We start from the raw sequence: 21,418 nt of genomic DNA on the forward strand, positions 1-21,418 counted from the left end.
TCTGGCTCTTGCTGTGTATGCTCTTTCTCTCGAGCTCTTGCCAGACTTTCCAACAAAGTCCTTAATCCGTCACTTGTAATTTCCACAATTTATTCACGCTTCCCGACCTTTTCCTTCATCCATGTTGGGTTTTATTGTGCGATAGCCCCCACATTTATGGGTCTAGAGACTGAATGTAGTACTTGGCAACGAACCCTGGCAAATTTTTATTACTGCCCATTACATGAACTGAGCTTGGAACCCAGAAATAATCATCAGGTTGTGTTTTGAAATTGCAGATTGTTCTGAACTCGAATTTCACTTCAAAGGAATTCACCATTTTGTTCCGTCTTGGATGTTCACTTGAATATCACCAAGATATTTGCTGGCTACCTAACAATTTTATTGCTGCTTGTATTTTTGGCTAATAATTTTATGCGACACGTGTTTTCTTACGAAGTTGGCCGGAGAGCATAAACGCGTGAACTGCGGTGAGCGATGCAAAACTAATAAAAGGTAAGCTACTGTTAACTAAATTGACGACAAACGAAAGAAGCTCAAGAAGTAACTAAATTAAAAGCAAGATGAGCTCAAGTCTAAGTGACTTAATCGCTCGTAATGTTGTTTTTAAATTAAAATTTGAATAGCATACATCAAACCTTCTCTCGGTTTTAAAGTGCTGTTATTGCTATTTTTATAACCAAGTTTGCAATAATTCTGTTTGCTTCACTTTTTTGGGTCTAACTAGTTACTGGCCAATGATTGCTGAAAAGAGGTTCGAGCAATATATGCAAGCGCTTTTTAGAAGGACTCCTTGTTTAAAAAACTCCGTCCCTTAGATCTGCGTGCCCATATTTGAGATAGCAATGTGTATTTGAATTGTTATGTTTTTCTAATTGTTTCACAATTTCCGTTGTATATCTCGGTTAATGCAACTTTGAAATAAATTGGGCCGTGTCTAATAATAAATTTATATTTTCGAAGCTTCTAAGAAAGTTTTCATTGGATTGCATTTCATAGATTTTTTTCAGTAATCGTAATTGAACAATCGTGTGCTCATTTTTGAGGTGGTCTTTGGAAGCGTTTTCGTTTTCATTGTGTTGATATTATTGAAATGAAAAAAAAATATTGTTATGTGCACCACTTCAGCTCTTTTTTAGGAATGTTTATTTGGCTTGGTCAAAAATGTTGACATCGGGAGACATCTTGTAATTATGTTTGGTAGGCATTGCTAATACCTATGTTACTCTACAACAAGACGGCTCGTGATAGACTGTGAGTAGCACAGAATGTTTCAAGATACGTCTCAATTTTGTCAAAAGCTTTTCTTTGTTCTCAGAGTAAACGTTCTTTTGACGATCAGTTTCGCCAGCTCAACTTTTTTTTATTCGTGTTCTTTCTCATTTAAAAAATGCCTGATCAAAAATTTTACCTGCCAGTTGGACTCAAGATATAGCTGAAAACTTTTACTGAATAACAAGAGGTGATCAAAAATTAGAGTTGAAGGTTAAAGCAATTTTTTCATCTGTCTTTACCAATTTTGCTGCCTTTTGTCGGCAACGTTGTCTGTCAAAATGCATTTTGGATTTAGGCAAAGATTCCTGACTATTCAGGATTAAATACCACTACCAACTATACCAACCCAGCTACATTTCTACCCCAACTTACTGACCTACCCCGCGCACGTTTGGCTCTAGTCAAATCAAAACGCCTCCTTAGAACTGTCCCGTTCTGGCTCTTGCTGTGTATGCTCTTTCTCTCGAGCTCTTGCCAGACTTTCCAACAAAGTCCTTAATCCGTCACTTGTAATTTCCACAATTTATTCACGCTTCCCGACCTTTTCCTTCATCCATGTTGGGTTTTATTGTGCGATAGCCCCCACATTTATGGGTCTAGAGACTGAATGTAGTACTTGGCAACGAACCCTGGCAAATTTTTATTACTGCCCATTACATGAACTGAGCTTGGAACCCAGAAATAATCATCAGGTTGTGTTTTGAAATTGCAGATTGTTCTGAACTCGAATTTCACTTCAAAGGAATTCACCATTTTGTTCCGTCTTGGATGTTCACTTGAATATCACCAAGATATTTGCTGGCTACCTAACAATTTTATTGCTGCTTGTATTTTTGGCTAATAATTTTATGCGACACGTGTTTTCTTACGAAGTTGGCCGGAGAGCATAAACGCGTGAACTGCTGTGAGCGATGCAAAACTAATAAAAGGTAAGCTACTGTTAACTAAATTGACGACAAACGAAAGAAGCTCAAGAAGTAACTAAATTAAAAGCAAGATGAGCTCAAGTCTAAGTGACTTAATCGCTCGTAATGTTGTTTTTAAATTAAAATTTGAATTGCATACATCAAACCTTTTCTCGGTTTTAAAGTGCTGTTATTGCTATTTTTATAACCAAGTTTGCAATAATTTTGTTTGCTTCACTTTTTTGGGTCTAACTAGTTACTGGCCAATGATTGCTGAAAAGAGGTTCGAGCAATATATGCAAGCGCTTTTTAGAAGGACTCCTTGTTTAAAAAACTCCGTCCCTTAGATCTGCGTGCCCATATTTGAGATAGCAATGTGTATTTGAATTGTTATGTTTTTCTAATTGTTTCACAATTTCCGTTGTATATCTCGGTTAATGCAACTTTGAAATAAATTGGGCCGTGTCTAATAATAAATTTGTATTTTCGAGGCTTCTAAGAAAGTTTTCATTGGATTGCATTTCATAGATTTTTTTCAGTTATCGTAATTGAACAATCGTGTGCTCATTTTTGAGGTGGTCTTTGGAAGCGTTTTCGTTTTCATTGTGTTGATATTATTGAAATGAAAAAAAATATTGTTATGTGCACCACTTCAGCTCTTTTTTAGGAATGTTTATTTGGCTTGGTCAAAAATGTTGACATCGGGTGACATCTTGTAATTATGTTTGGTAGGCATTGCTAATACCTATGTTACTCTACAACAAGACGGCTCGTGATAGACTGTGAGTAGCACAGAATGTTTCAAGATACGTCTCAATTTTGTCAAAAGCCCTTCTTTGTTCTCAGAGTAAACGTTCTTTTGACGATCAGTTTCGCCAGCTCAACTTTTTTTTATTCGTGTTCTTTCTCATTTAAAAAATGCCTGATCAAAAATTTTACCTGCCAGTTGGACTCAAGATATAGCTGAAAACTTTTACTGAATAACAAGAGGTGATCAAAAATTAGAGTTGAAGGTTAAAGCAATTTTTTCATCTGTCTTTACCAATTTTGCTGCCTTTTGTTGGCAACGTTGTCTGTCAAAATGTATTTTGGATTTAGGCAAAGATTTTTGACTATTCAGGATTAAATACCACTACCAACTATACCAACCCAGCTACATTTCTATCCCAACTTACTGACTTAGCCCGCGCACGTTTGGCTCTAGTCAAATCAAAACGCCTCCTTAGAACTGTCCCGTTCTGGCTCTTGCTGTGTATGCTCTTTCTCTCGAGCTCTTGCTAGACTTTCCAACAAAGTCCTTAATCCGTCACTTGTAATTTCCACAATTTATTCACGCTTCCCGACTATTTCCTTCATCCATGTTGGGTTTTATTGTGCGATAGCCCCCACATTTATGGGTCTAGAGACTGAATGTAGTACTTGGCAACGAACCCTGGAAAATTTTTATTACTGCCCATTACATGAACTGAGCTTGGAACCCAGAAATAATCATCAGGTTGTGTTTTGAAATTGCAGATTGTTCTGAACTCGAATTTCACTTCAAAGGAATTCACCATTTTGTTCCGTCTTGGATGTTCACTTGAATATCACCAAGATATTTGCTGGCTACCTAACAATTTTATTGCTGCTTGTATTTTTGGCTAATAATTTTATGCGACACGTGTTTTCTTACGAAGTTGGCCGGAGAGCATAAACGCGTGAACTGCGGTGAGCGATGCAAAACTAATAAAAGGTAAGCTACTGTTAACTTAATTGACGACAGACGGAAGAAGCTCAAGAAGTAACTAAATTAAAAGCAAGATGAGCTCAAGTCTAAGTGACTTAATCGCCCGTAATGTTGTTTTTAAAATAAAATTTGAATAGCATACATCAAACCTTTTCTCGTTTTTAGAGTGCTGTTATTGCTTCTTTTATAACCAAGTTTGCATTAATTCTTTTTGCTTCACGTCTTTTGGGTCTATTTAGTTACTGGCCAATGATTGCGGAAAAGAGGTCCGAGGAATATATGCAAACGCTTTTTAGAAGGACTCTTTGTTTAAAAAACTCCGTTCCTTAGATCTGCGTGCCCATATTTGAGATAGCAATGTATATTTGAATTGTTATGTTTTTCTAATTGTTTCACAATTTCCGTTGTATATCTCGGTTAATGCAACTTTGAAATAAATTGGGCCGTGTCTAATAATAAATTTATATTTTTGAAGCTTTAAGAAAGTTTTCCTTGGATTGCATTCCATAGATTTTTTTCAGTAATCGTAATTGAACAATCGTGTTCTCATTTTTGAGGTGGTCTTTGGAAGCGTTTTCGTTTTCATTGTGTTGATATTATTGAAATGCAAAAAAATATTGTTATGTGCACCACTTCAGCTCTTTTTTAGGAATGTTTATTTGGCTTGGTCAAAAATGTTGACATCGGGTGACATCTTGTAATTATGGTTGGTAGGCATTGCTTATACCTATGATAGTCTACAAGAAGACGGCTCGTGATAGACTGTGAGTAGCACAGTATGTTTCAAGATACGTCTCAATTTTGTCAAAAGCTTTTCTTTGTTCTCGGAGGAAACGTTCTTTTGACGATCAGTTTCGCCAGCTCAAATTCAATCAATTTTTGCCGGAGTAATTTTTTTTATTCGTGTTCTTTCTCATTTAAAATATGCCTGATCAAAATTTTTACCTGCCAGTTGGACCCAAGATATAGCTGAAAACTTTTACTGAATAACAAGAGGTGATCAAAAATTAGAGTTGAAGATTAAAGCCAGTATTGGTCTTCTTGGCAAAAAAATTATTTCAATTTAATTTTACGTTCAATTATTTTCAATTTTTTCATCTGTCTTTTAATCGGACAAATTTAAAATTTGCCCAACAATTTAAATCAAACCAATAAAAAAAATGCTTTTCAAGATTTTTGCGAGAAATTGAAGAAAAATTTTAAAGTTTTTCTAACTGTAAGACTACTTTTCTTTATATCAATTAATGCACGCCGGTAGGTTTCGTTTCTTGATGCTGCAATCAATTTTGATTTAAAATAAAGCAAGCATCAAGTGAAAATAATGGTGCAGTGTTGAAAAAGATAGTGTGTTTCTTCTTTTTGTTTTCTCAAATGAAAGTTTTGTGTTCTTTTAACATGTACTCTAAAAATGAGCCATATGACAAACCTTTAATCAAATAGAACACTGATCAACTAACTGGAGGACATGGTTTGGGTAGTATTTTAGGAAAATAATTTTAGGAAAAAATTTTTCTTGCTCACTGAAAGAACGTTACGTTTTTATTTGAAGTGAAAACATAAATTTCTGTTAAATATGACCGCTAATTAATATGAGACCAAATGAACACAGTTCATGCATCCAAATAAATGTCTGAAGGCAAGCATTTGAGAAAGTAAATCGTTTGTTTTTCGTTCCTGTTCTGTTGTTTGGTTTTTGACGAGGAAGACATGGCTACGAGTTATAGTGAGTTTCGGCAAAACTAGAAAAAATCTGATTTGCTACGTTTCCAAAAAATTTTCGGACTGGAGTATCCTGAATCGAGTTTAGAGTGAGAATGTAGTTGATACTTTTTCTGTTGAATCCAATAGTCTACGATTCAGAGGCTGTAATTTTTAAAAAGATAGTTTGTTCATGAGGCCGTTGAAACCAGTAAAAAGATTATCAAAATTCAATATTGTTTGGTTTTCTTGTTCTCAAGAAAAAAAATGTATTCTAATATATTTATACATCAGAAGTAGCACAATTGTTCGGATGGATACAAATTTTGGCTATTGAGACCAGATATTTTTAAAACAGGGAACTATACGGTTTCTACTGTTTGCTCTATCTTAAATTAATGTCTCTTAAGCTGTTCATTTACGAGTGCATAGTAAAAAGCGAGAAAATTAATGTTTTGTCCTTTTTTAAATAAAATTTCAATGACAATTGACCGAGTTAATAAGGTGCAGAATCCAACATATTCAGAGATTTGATATAAAAACGGAACTTTTTATTTAATGGAAAGTAGAAAACTTTATACGCTTTCTTCAAAGAGAACTTTATTTAGAGAAATGTAGAATTTTTAATACGTTTTCGTCAATACATCACGTGAACATTGAACAGAATGTCTGGGAAGAACCTTTGTTTGGTTTGATTGAGATAAAGCGCACAACTTTTTGGATATAGGGTACTTGAAATAAAACAACTTAAAACTAAACAAAAGGTAAAAATTACAGGAATTCGCTGTGCTGAATTTTTAATGACTAACTTCTACGCTGCAATTTTTTCATTTTTTTTTAAACTGTGTCTTTATTCAAACTGAATGGTAATGATTTTACCACCATGACATACTTTAGATAAGAGCAAATTATTTTGAAAAAGAGGAAAAATCTCTGAATTATCTCTCAATTTCTCTGAATCCTGAAGCTTATCATGAAGATCTTGTCCAATCCTCTCTTGTTAGCAGTTTATAGCGCGTAAACTGACTGAAGCGTTGTTTTTATTTTTTTAAATCTTCACGCTAAAACGTCATCAAAATTCATAATCAAATTGACGTGAGCGATTTTTTTTGAAGGTTAATTAACAATTCACATGGTTTCAAATTTTGTACCAATATATCAAATTGATGGTTCTGAACTTAAGCTGAGTTTATTACATTGGAAACATTTGTACTCAAGATTGCTTCTCAAAAGTGGTCTCAAAAACTTTTCCTCGCGCAACAATGATTTTTTTTGACAAACCTGAGATCTATCGAACTTTCTGTGCCACGTGGTCTCGAACGAGAGCCGTTTTTTAAGCGTTAATGCCATAGCGATGTTTTAAACCAAGAAACCATCCGGGCAGTGATAGTTGCAGTTTTACTGAGTTCTATATTCTACAAAACTGGTATGCTATAGGTTCTTGCTGCAATGGACAATTATATTATAAACTTTGGTTCTCGGCGTTGTGGATTTTTTTGTTACCATGTTTTTGTCAGATTAAATTTTTGTGTTCAATATTTAATTAACTAATTTTAACAATTTGTAATTGCTTTAAAATTGTGATAAATACGCGTTGCCTGAATATTTCGCTTATGCGTTTTTTAATTAACGCGAGTTTGGAAAAGTTTTTCTCACGTTCTAGGATTTTGAGATTTTGCGGAAGTGACACTCGGTGAGAAATAATAATTTTGTACCAATATTTTGGTACCAATGGTATAAGATATTTCTACCAATGGTATAAATATTTCTACCAACGGTTTTGGTACCAATGGTATAAGATATTTCTACCAATGGTATAAATATTTCTACCAACGGTTTTGGTACCAATGGTATAAGTTAGTTTCGCCAGATTTTTTGTAGCGGAACATTTTTTGATCTGATGTGCCGCTACAAAAGGAGTCAATGGGTGGCAAACCAGCCTCTGACAAATGTGTTGTTCTGAAATTTAGCTGTTATCTTTTTGGTAAAGGATAATGCGGTGTCGTTCATTAAAATATTATATCGTAACCTTGGTTTTCAGAAATTAACACGGAAGATCAAATTGGCTTCAATTGAGATCAATATCCGTTTCTTTTGTTTATCCATGCTTTGTCTCTTCTATTTTAGCCTTGGAATGCATTTGAGCAATCAAATTAACTCATTAAGATGTTATTGTGTTACTTCCTCTCTTTTCGTTTTCTTATCCGTCCTAGGAAGGAATTGCTTTGTCTGCATTGGGTTTACTATCTTCGGGTTTTATGCCGCTCTAATTGCTTTGAAGTGATAGCCGATTGATAAGGAATAGATCTTTGTTTGAGTAGGCTTAAATTAGTATGAGATGGTAGATCGCAAATTTCAAACTGTCTTTTAAAAGCCAACTAACATAATCTCATAAGTTCCAAAAGCAACCAATATAAAGTGGACACAGCAGACTTTTGATTGAATTTTGTACACATGGGATTTGTGGGGGGATAATTAAATTGACCCTATGCAACATCCGAAATTTTACCATCAGAATGAAGTTTTGCACGTTTGTTTTTCAGTTAATAGGGTAGTGCGCGGGTGAAGCTCATTCGTCTTGAAACTAGGCCTGATTCCGAGCGCGAAACTATTCAACGTAGTGCTAAATACTTTAGACCGCATATCTTCATTCATTATAAACCAATCCTAGAATCTTAAGTTGTATTTTTTGAATGAGAATTAAATTTTGAGCTATAGCTGATGTCTTTTAACGATATTGAAGTTGTTGCTGTAGTGAATGCAAAGTTATTGGCGTTACAAATGTAATCAAAAGATTTCCACTGTCTTGAGGCTCCTAAGTGACAAAGTGGTATCAGAACCTGGTCTCACTTAGAAGTAATAATAGCGGCTGAGCGCAATTTGGAGCACTATATTTGGGCAAAATTTAATGCTTCTTCTGGGGCTTCTGCCACTGCAGCGTAATTCTAACTTGCTTGTGAGACTCGATTTTTATTCAGGCTCCTCGAGTCTGAAGAAGCTATTCGTCCTTGGCGATCGTTTAGTCAGACATCAGGATGGAGTCAGACATGGTAGCTGGAATTTATCAAAGAAGGTTTAGAGACCAAAGCTTTAAGCATGCATGTGAAAGAATTTATGAAATATTTCTTATGACAAGAGAATTATATATTACGAGACCAGTATTCCGAGGAAATACTCTTTGCATTTAAAGTAATAAAGAAAAGAATGAATAATGATAGAAAGAAAGAAAGAAAGAATAAATTTCTCCTTTATCATAAAAATTATGAGTATTTAATTAATTACATAATACATTATATAATTCATAATATATATCAATTGAAATTAGTTACATATCAAAGGTATCCCGGAGAGGACAGATAAACGGGGCTATTAAGCCCACCTAGTATCTGCCCTGGCTAAAGTTAAATAGCTTAGAAGAGAAAACGATAAGAAGAAATAATTTTTTGATGTCGAAAACAGAAATTTTTTTTTTTAAAAAAAAGCGGTTTCAAGCTCAAAACGATTCTCTCTTTTGACTCATTACCAACTAACGCTAACACTATGCTGTGTTACGCTTAACGAGAGAGCCATTGATTCCTGGCAAATTTTTTAAAAAGAAATTCAAAAATTTTTTTTCCTGCAATTCGATTCTTTATCGTCAATTTTCTATGTGTAGACTTCGTTATTGTGCAAAAATAATACCACAAGGCCTCAAAGTAAGTGCCGCAACAATTTTTGACAAGAGTTCATGGAAAAGAAATAGGTGAAAAAATATTTTGAGGGTGGATACGGAATAAACTATTTAAAAATATAGGATACCAGCTCCTCATTGTTTAGTAAATAACTTTCTTTAAATTTATGATAAAATAGCGATATTTTTTGCCAAATTTCGGTTTCAATGTTTGGTGCTAGAACTTCATTCTTTCTTAGCGTGTTAAATAGCTTTGCACAACGATATGAAATAGAGGAGCGCTCAAACTGCGTTTTGAAGGAGGGTATCTTTAGGTAGTTTTTGGTAGACCTTCTGGTGTTTCTGGTACTATGCTCATATTCAAAGAGTTCATTTAGATAGCTTTCGCTATGCATCTTTTTCAATGATTTCAGGACAAATTTCAGCAGCTCATAAACATGGAACTCGAATACTGTTAGTAATTTATTAGAGATAAAAATGTCTAGAACTATCTGACCTTCTTCTTGAAGTAAATGAATTTTACATTTAAATGAATTTAAATAAATTTTTTCTGCAGAATGTAGATAGGTAGAAGCGACGAGTAACTGCAACAGCCATATACCAAAATACCGTATTGAATTATTGGGTTAACATTGCTTCGATAGTAATCAATTAGCTGTTTACGGGGTACATAGTGACGCAGCTTACATATAATACCACACTGTTTTGAGAGTCTTTTCTTAATATATTCTATATGTGATTGAAAACTTAATTTACTATCTACATAGATTCCGAGATACTTACAGAGATTACGAACTTCAATAGAAACATCATCAAACTTAAACACTGATTTGGAAGCACTATTTTTATTCCTTATATTCATTTGTACTGTTTTATCCATATTTAGTATTAACTTATTAGCAATCAACCAATTATTGATGCTTTGCAGATCTTCTTGCGCTGAATTATCGTCTTTGTTGATTGCGGTGAGATTTGTATCGTCCGCAAACAATATAACATCAAGAGATTTGCAAACTAATGGATTTCCACGATGAACAAGCTCCATTTACAATAACCCGCTGTTGTCTCCCTTTTAAGTATGTTGTTACCCAACTTAGAGCTGGGCCTCTGATGACAGTATTTTCGATCTTTTTCAATAAGATATCATGCTCAATGGTATCAAAAGCTTTTTAAGATCAAGATAGAAACTGATAGCTTTTACATTTCGGCAGTTCAATCTTATTTTTTCAACTAATTCAACTAGAGCGTCAATTGTGCTGTGTTTGGTACGAAATCCAAATTGCCTATTGAAAAACAATTTATGATATTCCATGTAAGCATATATGCGAATGAACAAAGCACGTTCAATAATTTTACTCCATACAATTAGTAGAGAAATTGGTCTGTAGTTATTTTCATCAAGTTTTGATCCATCCTTGTGAAGAGGAATGACTTTGGCCTTTTTCAGATCATCGGGAAATATTCCTTCTTCAAAAGATAAATTGATTATCTGGGTTAGATATGGAATCGTAACATTTGATGATAACTTGACTATGACATTTGAGATATCATCATCACCAGATGAGAATTTTTCATCTAGATTATCAATGATTTCCCTAACCTCGACACAGGTTATTGGCTTTAGATACATTGAGTGATTAACTTCGTCCATCTTAGTTAAAGGAACGTGTTTAATGTTGTATTTCAACTTCGGACCAACATTGGTGAAGAACGTGTTAAATTCCTCAGCAATGTCAGCGCTGCTTGGATCAGTGCAACGTGCATTGCATGAATTCAACGCAGGGACTTGTGAACTTTTTCGCGTTGTTCCTTTAATATCATTGAGTAACTTATATGTTTGCCTTGAGTCTCCAATACATGATTCGAATTTTTGTGCATAAAAATCTGTCTTAGCTTTTTTAACACTTTTTCCAAACTTGTCGCGTAACAATTTGAATTTGTTTGCTGCTTCATTGTTATGCGGATTTTGTTTCATACTTCGATGTGCTTGGTTTTTTTGAAGCGCAAATTTTTAAGGGTGTTTGTAAACCATTTCGGTACTTTCGATTTTTTATCAGCCAAGCATTTAAGAGGGGCATACTTGTTAGTGATTTCCAGGAAAAGGCTGTTGAATTTGATGAACAACTCATTGGTACTATCAGATTCGAAAAAGTTACACCGATTCCTTAGGTTCCAGTCTAAGTCAAATATTTCGGCCGTTTTTCTTGATCTTTTATAAAACTTTGTCTCTATGTCTCTAAATGGCAAATAGTTTTGTTCAGTATCAACATTAATTGGCCACTTCATTAGGATGGGATAATGATCTGAAAAGTTTGCATGAGTTAGTACACTAAATTCAGGGCTGGCAAAATTTTTATATATAAAATGATCTAGACAAGTTGCGGAGGTAGAAGTTTCCCTGGTAGTTTCAAGATTAGCTATCACAAAATCAATAGCAGATATCGTGCAAAGATAATTCGAATGTAATTGATTCTTCACATGAGTGTCGATGTTAAAATCTCCAGTTATAACGGTAGGACAATTTATGGAAGTTAAATCATTCAAAAATTTATCCAGCTTTTCGACGAACTTTAATTTATTTGTTCTTGGTGGATTGTAGATAGTAGCCAATTTAAATCTATATTTATTGTATTGAAGAGAGACCAAAAGAGTCTCATCCATATCTGTTGAATGTGTTTCTAACAAGAATATTGGATCCTTAATTTGAATCATTACACCTCCGCCAAGCGTGTTCCTATTCTTAATTGCATAATTATTATAGCCTGGAACTAATAAGGAATCGATGTCATCATTTTCAGTCAACCAAGTTTCAGTGAGACATATAAAATTTGGTGGAGACTCAAGACTATGAACAAGTGCCTCCAAATCATTTAAGTGTTTTTATAAAGAACGAACATTAACAGTTAGTATGGAAATTGATAAATAGGATCTAGCACATGAAGATAAAACTGATTTAGGTTCCCTCTCCGTGCATTTCTCTGCCGGAAATGCCGCTGAAAATGAAAACAGTTTTTCACATCTTGCAATTGATAGCCTAGTTCATCACCACCTTCGTACAGTCCCGTTATCTTCTGAATAGATCTTTCATTCTTGTATTGGAAAAAAATGTTACTTTCTCGGGTCCAAACCATTGCAATACGATTATCGCGCTTCATTAGGTTAAAAAATGCTAAACTGGGACGACTAATATCTTCAAAGACTTTAACATTGGCGTATCCGTCGAGATTCTCCAAACTCTTCTTCTTCAGCATCTCAATTTTTGAAACGCGCCTGTTGAAGCGGACAATTATTGGTCGCTTGCCTCTCTGTGAACTTGGTAGCCTGTGTGCAATTGAAATGTCCTGCTCATCCACGTTAACTTCTATTTTGTTCGCAAGTTTAACAACTTCCTCGATAGTCTCCGCGTACGCTTCAGGTTTTCCATCATCCTTGATAACCTCAGGCAGTCCAATAATCTTGATGTTATCACGCCTGTTGTAACTTTCCAGTAGCTCGGCTTCAGATAGGGACTTCAAGTTACATCTTTCTTCTTGCAGTTATTTTTTGAGCGAACTCATCTTTCAACTTGGCAATTGCATCGTTGATGGCTGCTGATACCGAATTCCGAACTTCTGCTTGAATGCCTGCAATAATACTTGGCATTTGAGCTGCAAGTGCGCTTTGAATGACTTCTTCCATCGATCTTTCTTCAAGTGGACTCAGTTCCGAGCAACCTCTTTTGCTTGCACTTGCCTTCATCAGGGGGGTGCGATCCATGTACCGGAGAACAGGTGGTTGTCCATTGACGTCATTGCAGGTTTGGTCATAACTCATCTTAAACTATTTAATAAGTTTATCACAACAATTAGGCTAATGATTAATTATTATTAATAATGATTAATATTCTTTTGCAGATTTCTAGTTAACTGTAAATTTATTCCTTTATTCCTTTATTATTAATATTGATTAATATTCTTTTGCAGATTTCTAGTTAACTGTAAATTTATTCCTTTATTTTTGTTTTTTGTAAAATTATTAAATTAAGTTTGTTGATGTTTTATTCGCAGCCAAAAATAGGTTGATTTTCGTTTCAATTTTTACTGATCTGGAGGGTTCTTTGTCTGCATTAAAAGAAGCATAAGTCAGCAAAACTATTGGCTGACGAGTTGTGGGGAATAAGAAAGGTTCTCTTGATGTTAGTTGAATCAATATTTGACTATAAATTCGTAATAGCTCTGGTCACATTTTCACGTCTAGCTATTGGTCTGCCTATATAAGCTCTAATAACATTTTGGAAGCCTGTTGGAGAACTAATATCTCGCTTGTACCCACCTTTGTAGGCATGATTCTACAGAATTGAGCGCGCATCAATTGTTCGAGAGTTGAGAGCTATTCGTCCGAAATTAGTCGGTTATGTTTATTTTTTAAAGAAAATCTTCTATTAGACTTTACTGAGAAACTTCTTCCAATCTTCGTTTTTTTAGCATTGGTGTTACCTTATATGCTATCTAAGTAATATGAATTTTTATTTTTAGAGCGAACTAATTAGTTCTTTCATTTTTTGTAGTTTTCGCTTTGTCAATACTTTTTGCTCGATTTAAAAAAAATGAAGTTAGCTCAAATTTTTGAAAGTTTAATTAACCAAGATTTTTGGAATCAAGACGGGATTATTGTTCACAAGTGTTATTTTTTGCATCTTTCCGTTTGCATCTTTTGATTTGAGTTTGCATCGTTTAATTTTTGTACCAAAACTGTGTAGGCTTGTTGATTTGTGCTATGAATTTCTTTGCAATGAAGTTAACGCACAACAAATGCCTGATTCACTCAGTAATGAAACAATGAAATTCAGAAAGCATTTCACCAGCGAAATAAAATTTATAGTTTTCAAAATAGACCGGTGATTTCATGTGAATAAAAATAACAAATTTTTGTGACAAGCCTGGTTCTACTAAACTTAAGTCTTTTGATGGTGTCTTTGATTTCCCAGTTTTTCTGTATAGTGTTAACTGCTGTATAGCAGCTGCTGGAGCTATATACAGAGATACAATTTAAAGCAATTGTTACTGATTTTATCATTTTTTAGGAAAATGGGTATTTAAATTTGGCAAAAGGATTTAATTGTTCCAACACCACCTTATTGGGGAAAAGAACTACATGCTCAACTGTTTTTATTCAGTCGATTTTGGCCAATCGCTATATTCATCGTACACAGTTTTGAGTGATATCATAAGAAAGCCCATCAAGTTCACCATTAGACTGTCAAATTAAAAATATATCGCTTTTTGAGACAAGTTGGAGAGGCTTGAAGTTTTGTGAACATGTCGAATTCCATTGTTTTGTTCACTTTTTACGTAATTTTTGCTCATTTTTTTAGCCTCTTTGACAATACGGTAAAATTGTTAACGATAGTGTTATTGGTTTCACCTTTAAATATGGAGGAGAGTTGCTGAACTGTTTGATCCTTTTTTTGACTGAAAATTTATGTCCTAAGTATGTCTTGGAATTATTTTTTTTTCGTTGTCTTTCGCATTGACCCTTTAAAACGGGTCCTATCGATGTCAGGGCACGTTTGAAGTTAAATTTGAATCTACCTATTACTTTCTTTGGTTAAAAAATGATGAATTTATTCCTTTATTTTTGTTTTTTGTAAAATTATTAAATTAAGTTTGTTGATGTTTTATTCGCAGCCAAAAATAGGTTGTTTTTCGTTTCAATTTTTACTGATCTGGAGGGTTCTTTGTCTGCATTGTTGTTATTGATTTCTGCAATTATTTGGTTTGAAGAACTTAACGAACTTTGTGATTTTTGCCATTTTTGCTCCTCTTTTGTTTACTTGTTACCTAGTCTCATTAAGGACAGATCCTTTGTATTTTGCAGTGAATTACAAATCAATTTGTTTCAGTTTTAATTAGGTTTCATTGGATGCTTGTTGATTTTGTTACTATAACTTTTTAAAATAGAAATTGAGTTTTGCCCGTAATTAATGTTTTTTGTTGTTTTATTTTTCTATGTCTTGTCTGCTGGATTCATTAATGGCAAGTCTCATCGGTCCTCTAATGGGGGCATTATTCACTTAATTTAGTGGTTTGAGTTTGTAATATATTTTTTACTCACACGCCAATTGTTTTTGAAGTATGTGAATTTTTGAAATTTTCAATCTCTTCCTCATTCGGCAGACAAGTCAAAATAAGGATGAGCGGGGGGTCGGACGTTACTGCACTTTACCGAGCCTCCTTGTTGTTTTTCATATGCTACAAGCTCTAAAGTGATTGATTTCCAGGTTGTTAACTTTTAAAGATTCTTTTTCATTTGAGGTATCGTGTATTGGTTATCATTTTTGCACGGAGATTTTCGCTTCTCTTGATGATTGTTTTCGAGGTTGTTGATTTCGAGTTGATTAATGCCTGGTGCGTATGGTCCCTGATTGGTGATTGTAAAAGCATGTCTATCTCTTTTCTTACTATTGCTGAAGCGGAGAACTTCTGTAACTTTCAGTGCCCAGAATGAGGGAAGAATTTGGTAAACGGTCCAATATAAGTGACAGGCAACTGCGAATTTTGGTGTTAAAGTGTTATAAATCAGCAACATTTCAGAAAGCTTCAAACAATGAAAGGTGTGAACAAATTGCAATTGTTGGCTTATAATTTAGTACTTTAGACCATTAGTATAGTTCAGTCCTCTACATTGCTTCTCTAAAGCTATTGTTTGGTTTTTGTTTAAGCGGGATGCGTGCTTTTACCTCGAAAATTTTTGATTTCTGTTTGTAGATTAGGTTGAAATTTTTTGCTTTACGTTTAACCCCACGAAAAATGCAAGGAAGACCGTTATAGAAAAATCAGTAGTTTAATCAAATTAAGAACTCATTTTTTGTTCTGCGCAGATTTTCTGGTCCTGGTAAATTGCGACAAAGTTGTTTTCGAGAGCAATCTGTCCGACCTTAGACGAATTATGTTTGTATTACGGGGATTTAACACCTCTATGTAGTTGAAAAATGTAACTACTGCTCTTTCACATAACAAGGAAAGCGTTCCACCGCCCAGTTCGTTTTGGTGGTTTCAAATCTGTCCGGACTTTATGTTTCTGTGGGTTGCTTTTTTCACTGTGTTATCCGCTATATTGTAGATTACCGTTGGAGTACTTGATGCTCAGTTAATCCCAATAACTAATCGTCCAGTTTCGCTGAAGTATTTTGTATCGCTCAGTTATCAAAATAATTCAAGCGGAAACAATCAACTTTAGCTAGAGTTTTTTTGTTGATATCTCAAGTTACATTTATATTTCTCAAAATTCCCAATGTGCATTTCTAGGTTACTGTCCCAGATACACATTTCTATCTACAAGAATTTTATTTTTTGGTGGCTTTGTCCCGATAAATAAAGTAAACAAATGTAAGCCCACGTCAAGCGTTTCACTCAATTGCTCAATGCAATAGTTGGTGAAACTATGCGAGGCTAATTTAGACCAGTAAGAGCAACTGTCTGTGCTTTGGAAGGTTTCTCTTAGTGTGGAACTTAGTTCCTCAGAAGGAGAGGTAGAGAATACCATAGGCAATTCTCTTTTTAATTAGTGAATTAAATCGCTAAGTTGATTCTCAGAAACAATAAGTGGTACTAGTCAGTACTTATCGCTCATGTAATTGCGTTTCATAATGATTTGTATGTCAGTTTAACAGGACAAAATGATAAATTTTTCTTCGATTTCAAGTTTATTTTCAAGCGCTTTTTATGCTAGTTTTCACGTCATTTGCATGTCAAATTTGAATCTTTGATTGACTGTAGATAAGGATGCTGACAGTATGTAAGCATTTTTCCATAGCGTCTTTTTTCATTGTATGACATATCTCTTAGAAATTTTCTGAACAGTGTAAAACTTTTGTTGAATATTGGTACAAACGACAAATCACCGCAGACCAATGATTCTGACGCAATACTAAAGTTGATTTCATAATTTCTGCATTCCTGGTATACTGATTGGGTGATTTTGGTTTTTTTGTTCGATTTAAACGTCATTTTAAACGTCATGTAGGATTTTGAGGGTACTATTAGTAATCAGCAATTAGAATGTTGACACGTGAACAAATCATTGTTTGCTTTGGGCAAAACTGCAACAGAATGAAATATTCGATATTTGAAAGCTGTTTTTAGTCAATGTTTTTTTTCAAAGATTTTGGAACGGGAGACTGAAAAAATGAAGTCTCGATATTTGAAAGCTGATTTTGGTACGGATACCCAGAAGAGTTGGCAACACCGCGTTTTGAAAAGTTCTTCTGCTTCAAGAAATATTTTGATTTTGTTTGAGGATTTTCTCATTTTATCCACCTTACTTTTTATTCAGAATAAGCATGCCAGTTCAAGAGGGAGCCTAGATACAACCAGAAAGAAGCATCTTCAAAAATTTGGAAAATTGTGAGGAATTTATACTGAGAATTAAGAAGTTAATTTTCTGAAATGTCATTTTCTGAGAGTATTTTAGGTCAATTATTTTGACCAGCTGGAATTGCATCAACGAGCGCTCTTTTAGGGTTTAAAAAGTGGACAAATTTGCGAAAAAAGGTTGTTTTTTGCCAAGGCGGTTACTTTAAACTTTTTAAAGAATTTAGCGTTGAACAAAAAAAATGTGGTCCCTATTGATGAGTTTTGAATTTTTGGTGAAAACCGATTAAATGTCTGGTAACACTGCGAAGAGTTGAAGTTTGAATTTTTGTTGAAAATTGATTAAACGTTTGACAACACTGTGCGAAAAGTTGGAGTACTTAGATAGAGATTCTGAAATGACCAAAAATGAAACAATTTTTGAAGACAAAAATGCTTTCAAGTCTGCAGTAAAGTTTTCAATCCCTTTAAATCCTACAATTTTTCAAAATATGACGTTGTCTTATAGAAAGAATAATTATTAATACGTACATTTTGGCTGAATAATATCTCAAAATCAAGAGTTATTTTTTTAATCAAAAACTTTCATTAGTGGCTTATTTTTAAGGATTGGGAATTCATTTTTCAATATCTCTCAAACGAAGTTTGAAGCAATTATTAGAAGTGCGTTGGTCTTTTTTATGCAAAATTTGAGTTTTTGTTCCAGAATATTCGATGACTTCTCCAGTAATTTCTTCAAGCCTCACTTCAATTTGAGTGATTTCAATTGCTCGCATTCTGAAATGGTTTTTGTTGATAATCTAAAACTGATTGTTGGCGTTTGAATAACAAAATTGTTGTAGCCTGATGGTCGAGATGTATGACTGCTATCATGGAGGTCGAGGGTTTGAACCCTATCAGGTCCGAGTTTTTGCACCCAAAAAATTTCTTAGCTACACCCCTAAATCAAATTTTCGTCCGCCTGCTCTTCGAGAGCAATTCATCCGAGGTTAGTCGATTTGTGTAAGAGCACTCAGCTTCTTAGCTGGCTATTATAGCGCTCATATTTTTTACTTGGCATACTTAAATTTTTTCACTTTACCTTAGTTCTCAGCTTGTTCAACATTTTGCATAAAATTTTTTGATTTCTCTAGGCTATTTTCACTCTTCTCTCATTCTGCTAAAAGTTTTTTTAGACAGCAGTTGTTCAGCAAAGCAATTCAAACTGAACAGAGTCAGTATCAAAAGCGAAATCAGAAATGGAAACGGGATAAAACCACAAAGCCCATTTTTAGATCCCCTGTACTGGAACTTTGTTCTTAGTTACAATCTCTAATGCCTATTTTTATTGATACTAGACCCTGTGTCGTCTCACTACGAAACAGAAAAATGTTCAGCTCCAAAATAGTTTCAGAATAGTTTGGACTTAAAATTGTTTGTGTACAAAAATCATTTTCATTTGTTTTTTCTTCTTTCAATCCCAATCTTGGTTATGGGAATCAACGGTGACTATTTTCCAACAATCTGCGGGGTCTGTTTTATTATCTATCCTCTGCAGATAAAAAGTTCAAAAGACTAAAAGAAATCGTTGATGCGGGGAAATTTAAGTTTTATCAAACCTAAACGCATGCAGAACTGTGAAACTTAACCCCTGAGTTTTGTCATGACCGTTTTTGAGCAATCACTAGATCTGATTTCATTTATTATGGTGTATTGTATTGACTTTGACCGGGTCATATTCTGTTTGTCAGAAAGATGGGATATATGAGATTCCATCTGAGCCGACTTTGTCTGATTAATTACAAATTGGTCTCAGGTGTAACTCATCAGTGTGCAGAAAAATGCGTAAAATAAATGGAGGTTGTGCAATTTTTCCCACGTAACTGGATCTTTAAGAGGGAAATAAAAATGAATTTGCTCTTCTTTTGGTTTAAAATCTGCGTTATTGCTGTAATAATGGGAATTGAAGGTGAGCTTTGTAACTGGTAACCACAAAAAATTGGCAAGGGAATTTGAGTTTTCTGAAATTATTATCTTGAGGATTTTTCTATGTTAATCTCTAATTTACAGGAAACATTCTTAATTGCTCTCTAGCAAAGTTCGCAGTAATTACATTAGTCCTAACCTCTACGGTCTTTTAATGCGTTTTTTCGCTTGACCGATTTTTCGCCTGGCTCTTTTGACTTTTCGACCTCAGAAACGGGATAAACAGGTAAAGCTCGGAGGGCATTAAGTGGCTGAACAGCGCTCCTAGAAACTTACGCCTTGCTAGTCTCTAAGTCGGAAATTCACTGAAACTGTTGAAGAGACATTATTTTATGGTGTGAAGCGCGGTTCGTAATCAAGAATGTGACCCCCCTCTCACTACTCGCCCTGTCCACCCTCGTCCAACTAGCAATTTGAACCCCCCCCCCCCCACCCACCCACTATGTTAGTCGGCTATGTTTATGAATTCTTTTGAATCTTAATGAGATTGATCGGAAAGAATGGTTTGCACTTTTTTTACATTGTTACATTGACTCGATCTGACTTGATCTAAGAACAAGTCCTTCTGTGATCCCAAATCCCCCTCCCCCATTAGCGTATAGTTTAAAATCCTTGGCGTTATAATTTAATGTGGTGAATGACTCAGTGAGGCTTTCCTTCTAGAGGGTGAACCAAAACAGGATCCAGAGTGTGGAGTGATGCATTCACGGTATATAGCAATGGGTTGCTACGAGGGCGGCAGAGCCGTATTTGAAGTTTGTACCACGTTCGTTTTTCAATTGTTTCACTGAAAGTCAATCAAAAGTCACCAGAAATGATTAATTGTTAACAATGTTAAAACCAACAATTAACCAAGGTTGTTAATTCCATAGTTCCTTCTTCAAACGCCCTCGAGGCAGAGAAAAAATGGGAAACCAGAGCGAAAGAAAACATTTTTAAAGCTATGTCTGGGAGGTCGCATCAGAATGTTTACACGGCACCGTTCAAAAAGCCAAATCCACCGCCACCTGGAGCAAAGGCGGCGCGTTCAGGTGGAGAGCTCCCACCTGCTGGGTTAAGAGTGCCGAGAGACAGAGAACTGATTCCGGCGACTGAGGAAGCAATTCCTGGTAGTGTCCGTTCGAGGACACCAAATCGGTCCCGCTCACAAACGCCAAATGAGCGATCCAAGTCACAAGCGAAGAGTTATCCAGAACCAGAAGACAGAACAAGGTCGCCCTTCGATCGTCCTTTTCAACAAGGTCCTGGTCGCAAGCCTTCCAACACGTTTGGAACTCCTCGGAATCCGGAGGTTGTGGCCCAGGCAACCTGGCGCCCCGTTTTGACTCCCGAAGCAAACAAACAGGGCCCGATTACGAAAGAAGGTGGGAATGTGGAATCATCTAAAGAAATGTCACAAGTGGCAGCTGACAGGTCAAGGTCACCAACAAATAGAATTGATAGAACGCCACAAAACAGATCGAAGTCGCCATTGGCACCATCTAAAAGCCCAAATGAAAGAGGCAGTCGAGAAAATAATTCTTCAAAGAATCGGTCTGCATCGCAACCTGATGGGAGTTCTAAACAAAAGAAGTTTGACACTTTTGGATCACCCAGAGATCCAGATATTGTTGCGCACGGAACTTGGCAGCCAGTTTCAATTGCGGGGGAAGAAAATAACCGGGAGTTTGACTCTAAGGAAACAATTAGTGGAATGCGCCATAGTTCAATTAATGGGTCCAATGCACAAACTAAAGACAGTTCAGGAAAAATACCTCAGGATACTTTTGGATCTCCTCGAAATCCTCAAGTTGTTGCACAAGGAACTGGGAGACCAAATTTAACAACC

The 21,418-nt window shown here is 35.1% G+C and overlaps 2 protein-coding genes across 2 annotated transcripts in view; one reads left to right on the forward strand and one right to left on the reverse strand.

Moving 5' to 3' along the window:
- Positions 1-8,766, forward strand: part of LOC142339166 (uncharacterized) — a 32,270-nt gene extending 23,504 nt beyond the window's left edge. The window contains exon 2 of the mRNA XM_075388962.1: positions 8,583-8,766. Coding sequence (XP_075245077.1) covers positions 8,583-8,597 — 15 coding nt within the window. The 3' untranslated portion in view covers positions 8,598-8,766. The remainder of the gene's footprint in view (positions 1-8,582) is intronic.
- Positions 1-13,123, reverse strand: part of LOC142339165 (uncharacterized) — a 204,828-nt gene extending 191,705 nt beyond the window's left edge. The window contains exon 1 of the mRNA XM_075388959.1: positions 13,094-13,123. The gene's annotated coding sequence lies outside the window, so the exon portion shown is untranslated. The remainder of the gene's footprint in view (positions 1-13,093) is intronic.
- Positions 13,124-21,418: the final 8,295 nt, after the last annotated feature.

Source organism: Convolutriloba macropyga, chromosome 5 (genome assembly GCF_964194025.1).
Source record: "Convolutriloba macropyga chromosome 5, txConMacr16.3, whole genome shotgun sequence".
Classification (NCBI taxonomy): domain Eukaryota; kingdom Metazoa; phylum Xenacoelomorpha; order Acoela; family Convolutidae; genus Convolutriloba; species Convolutriloba macropyga.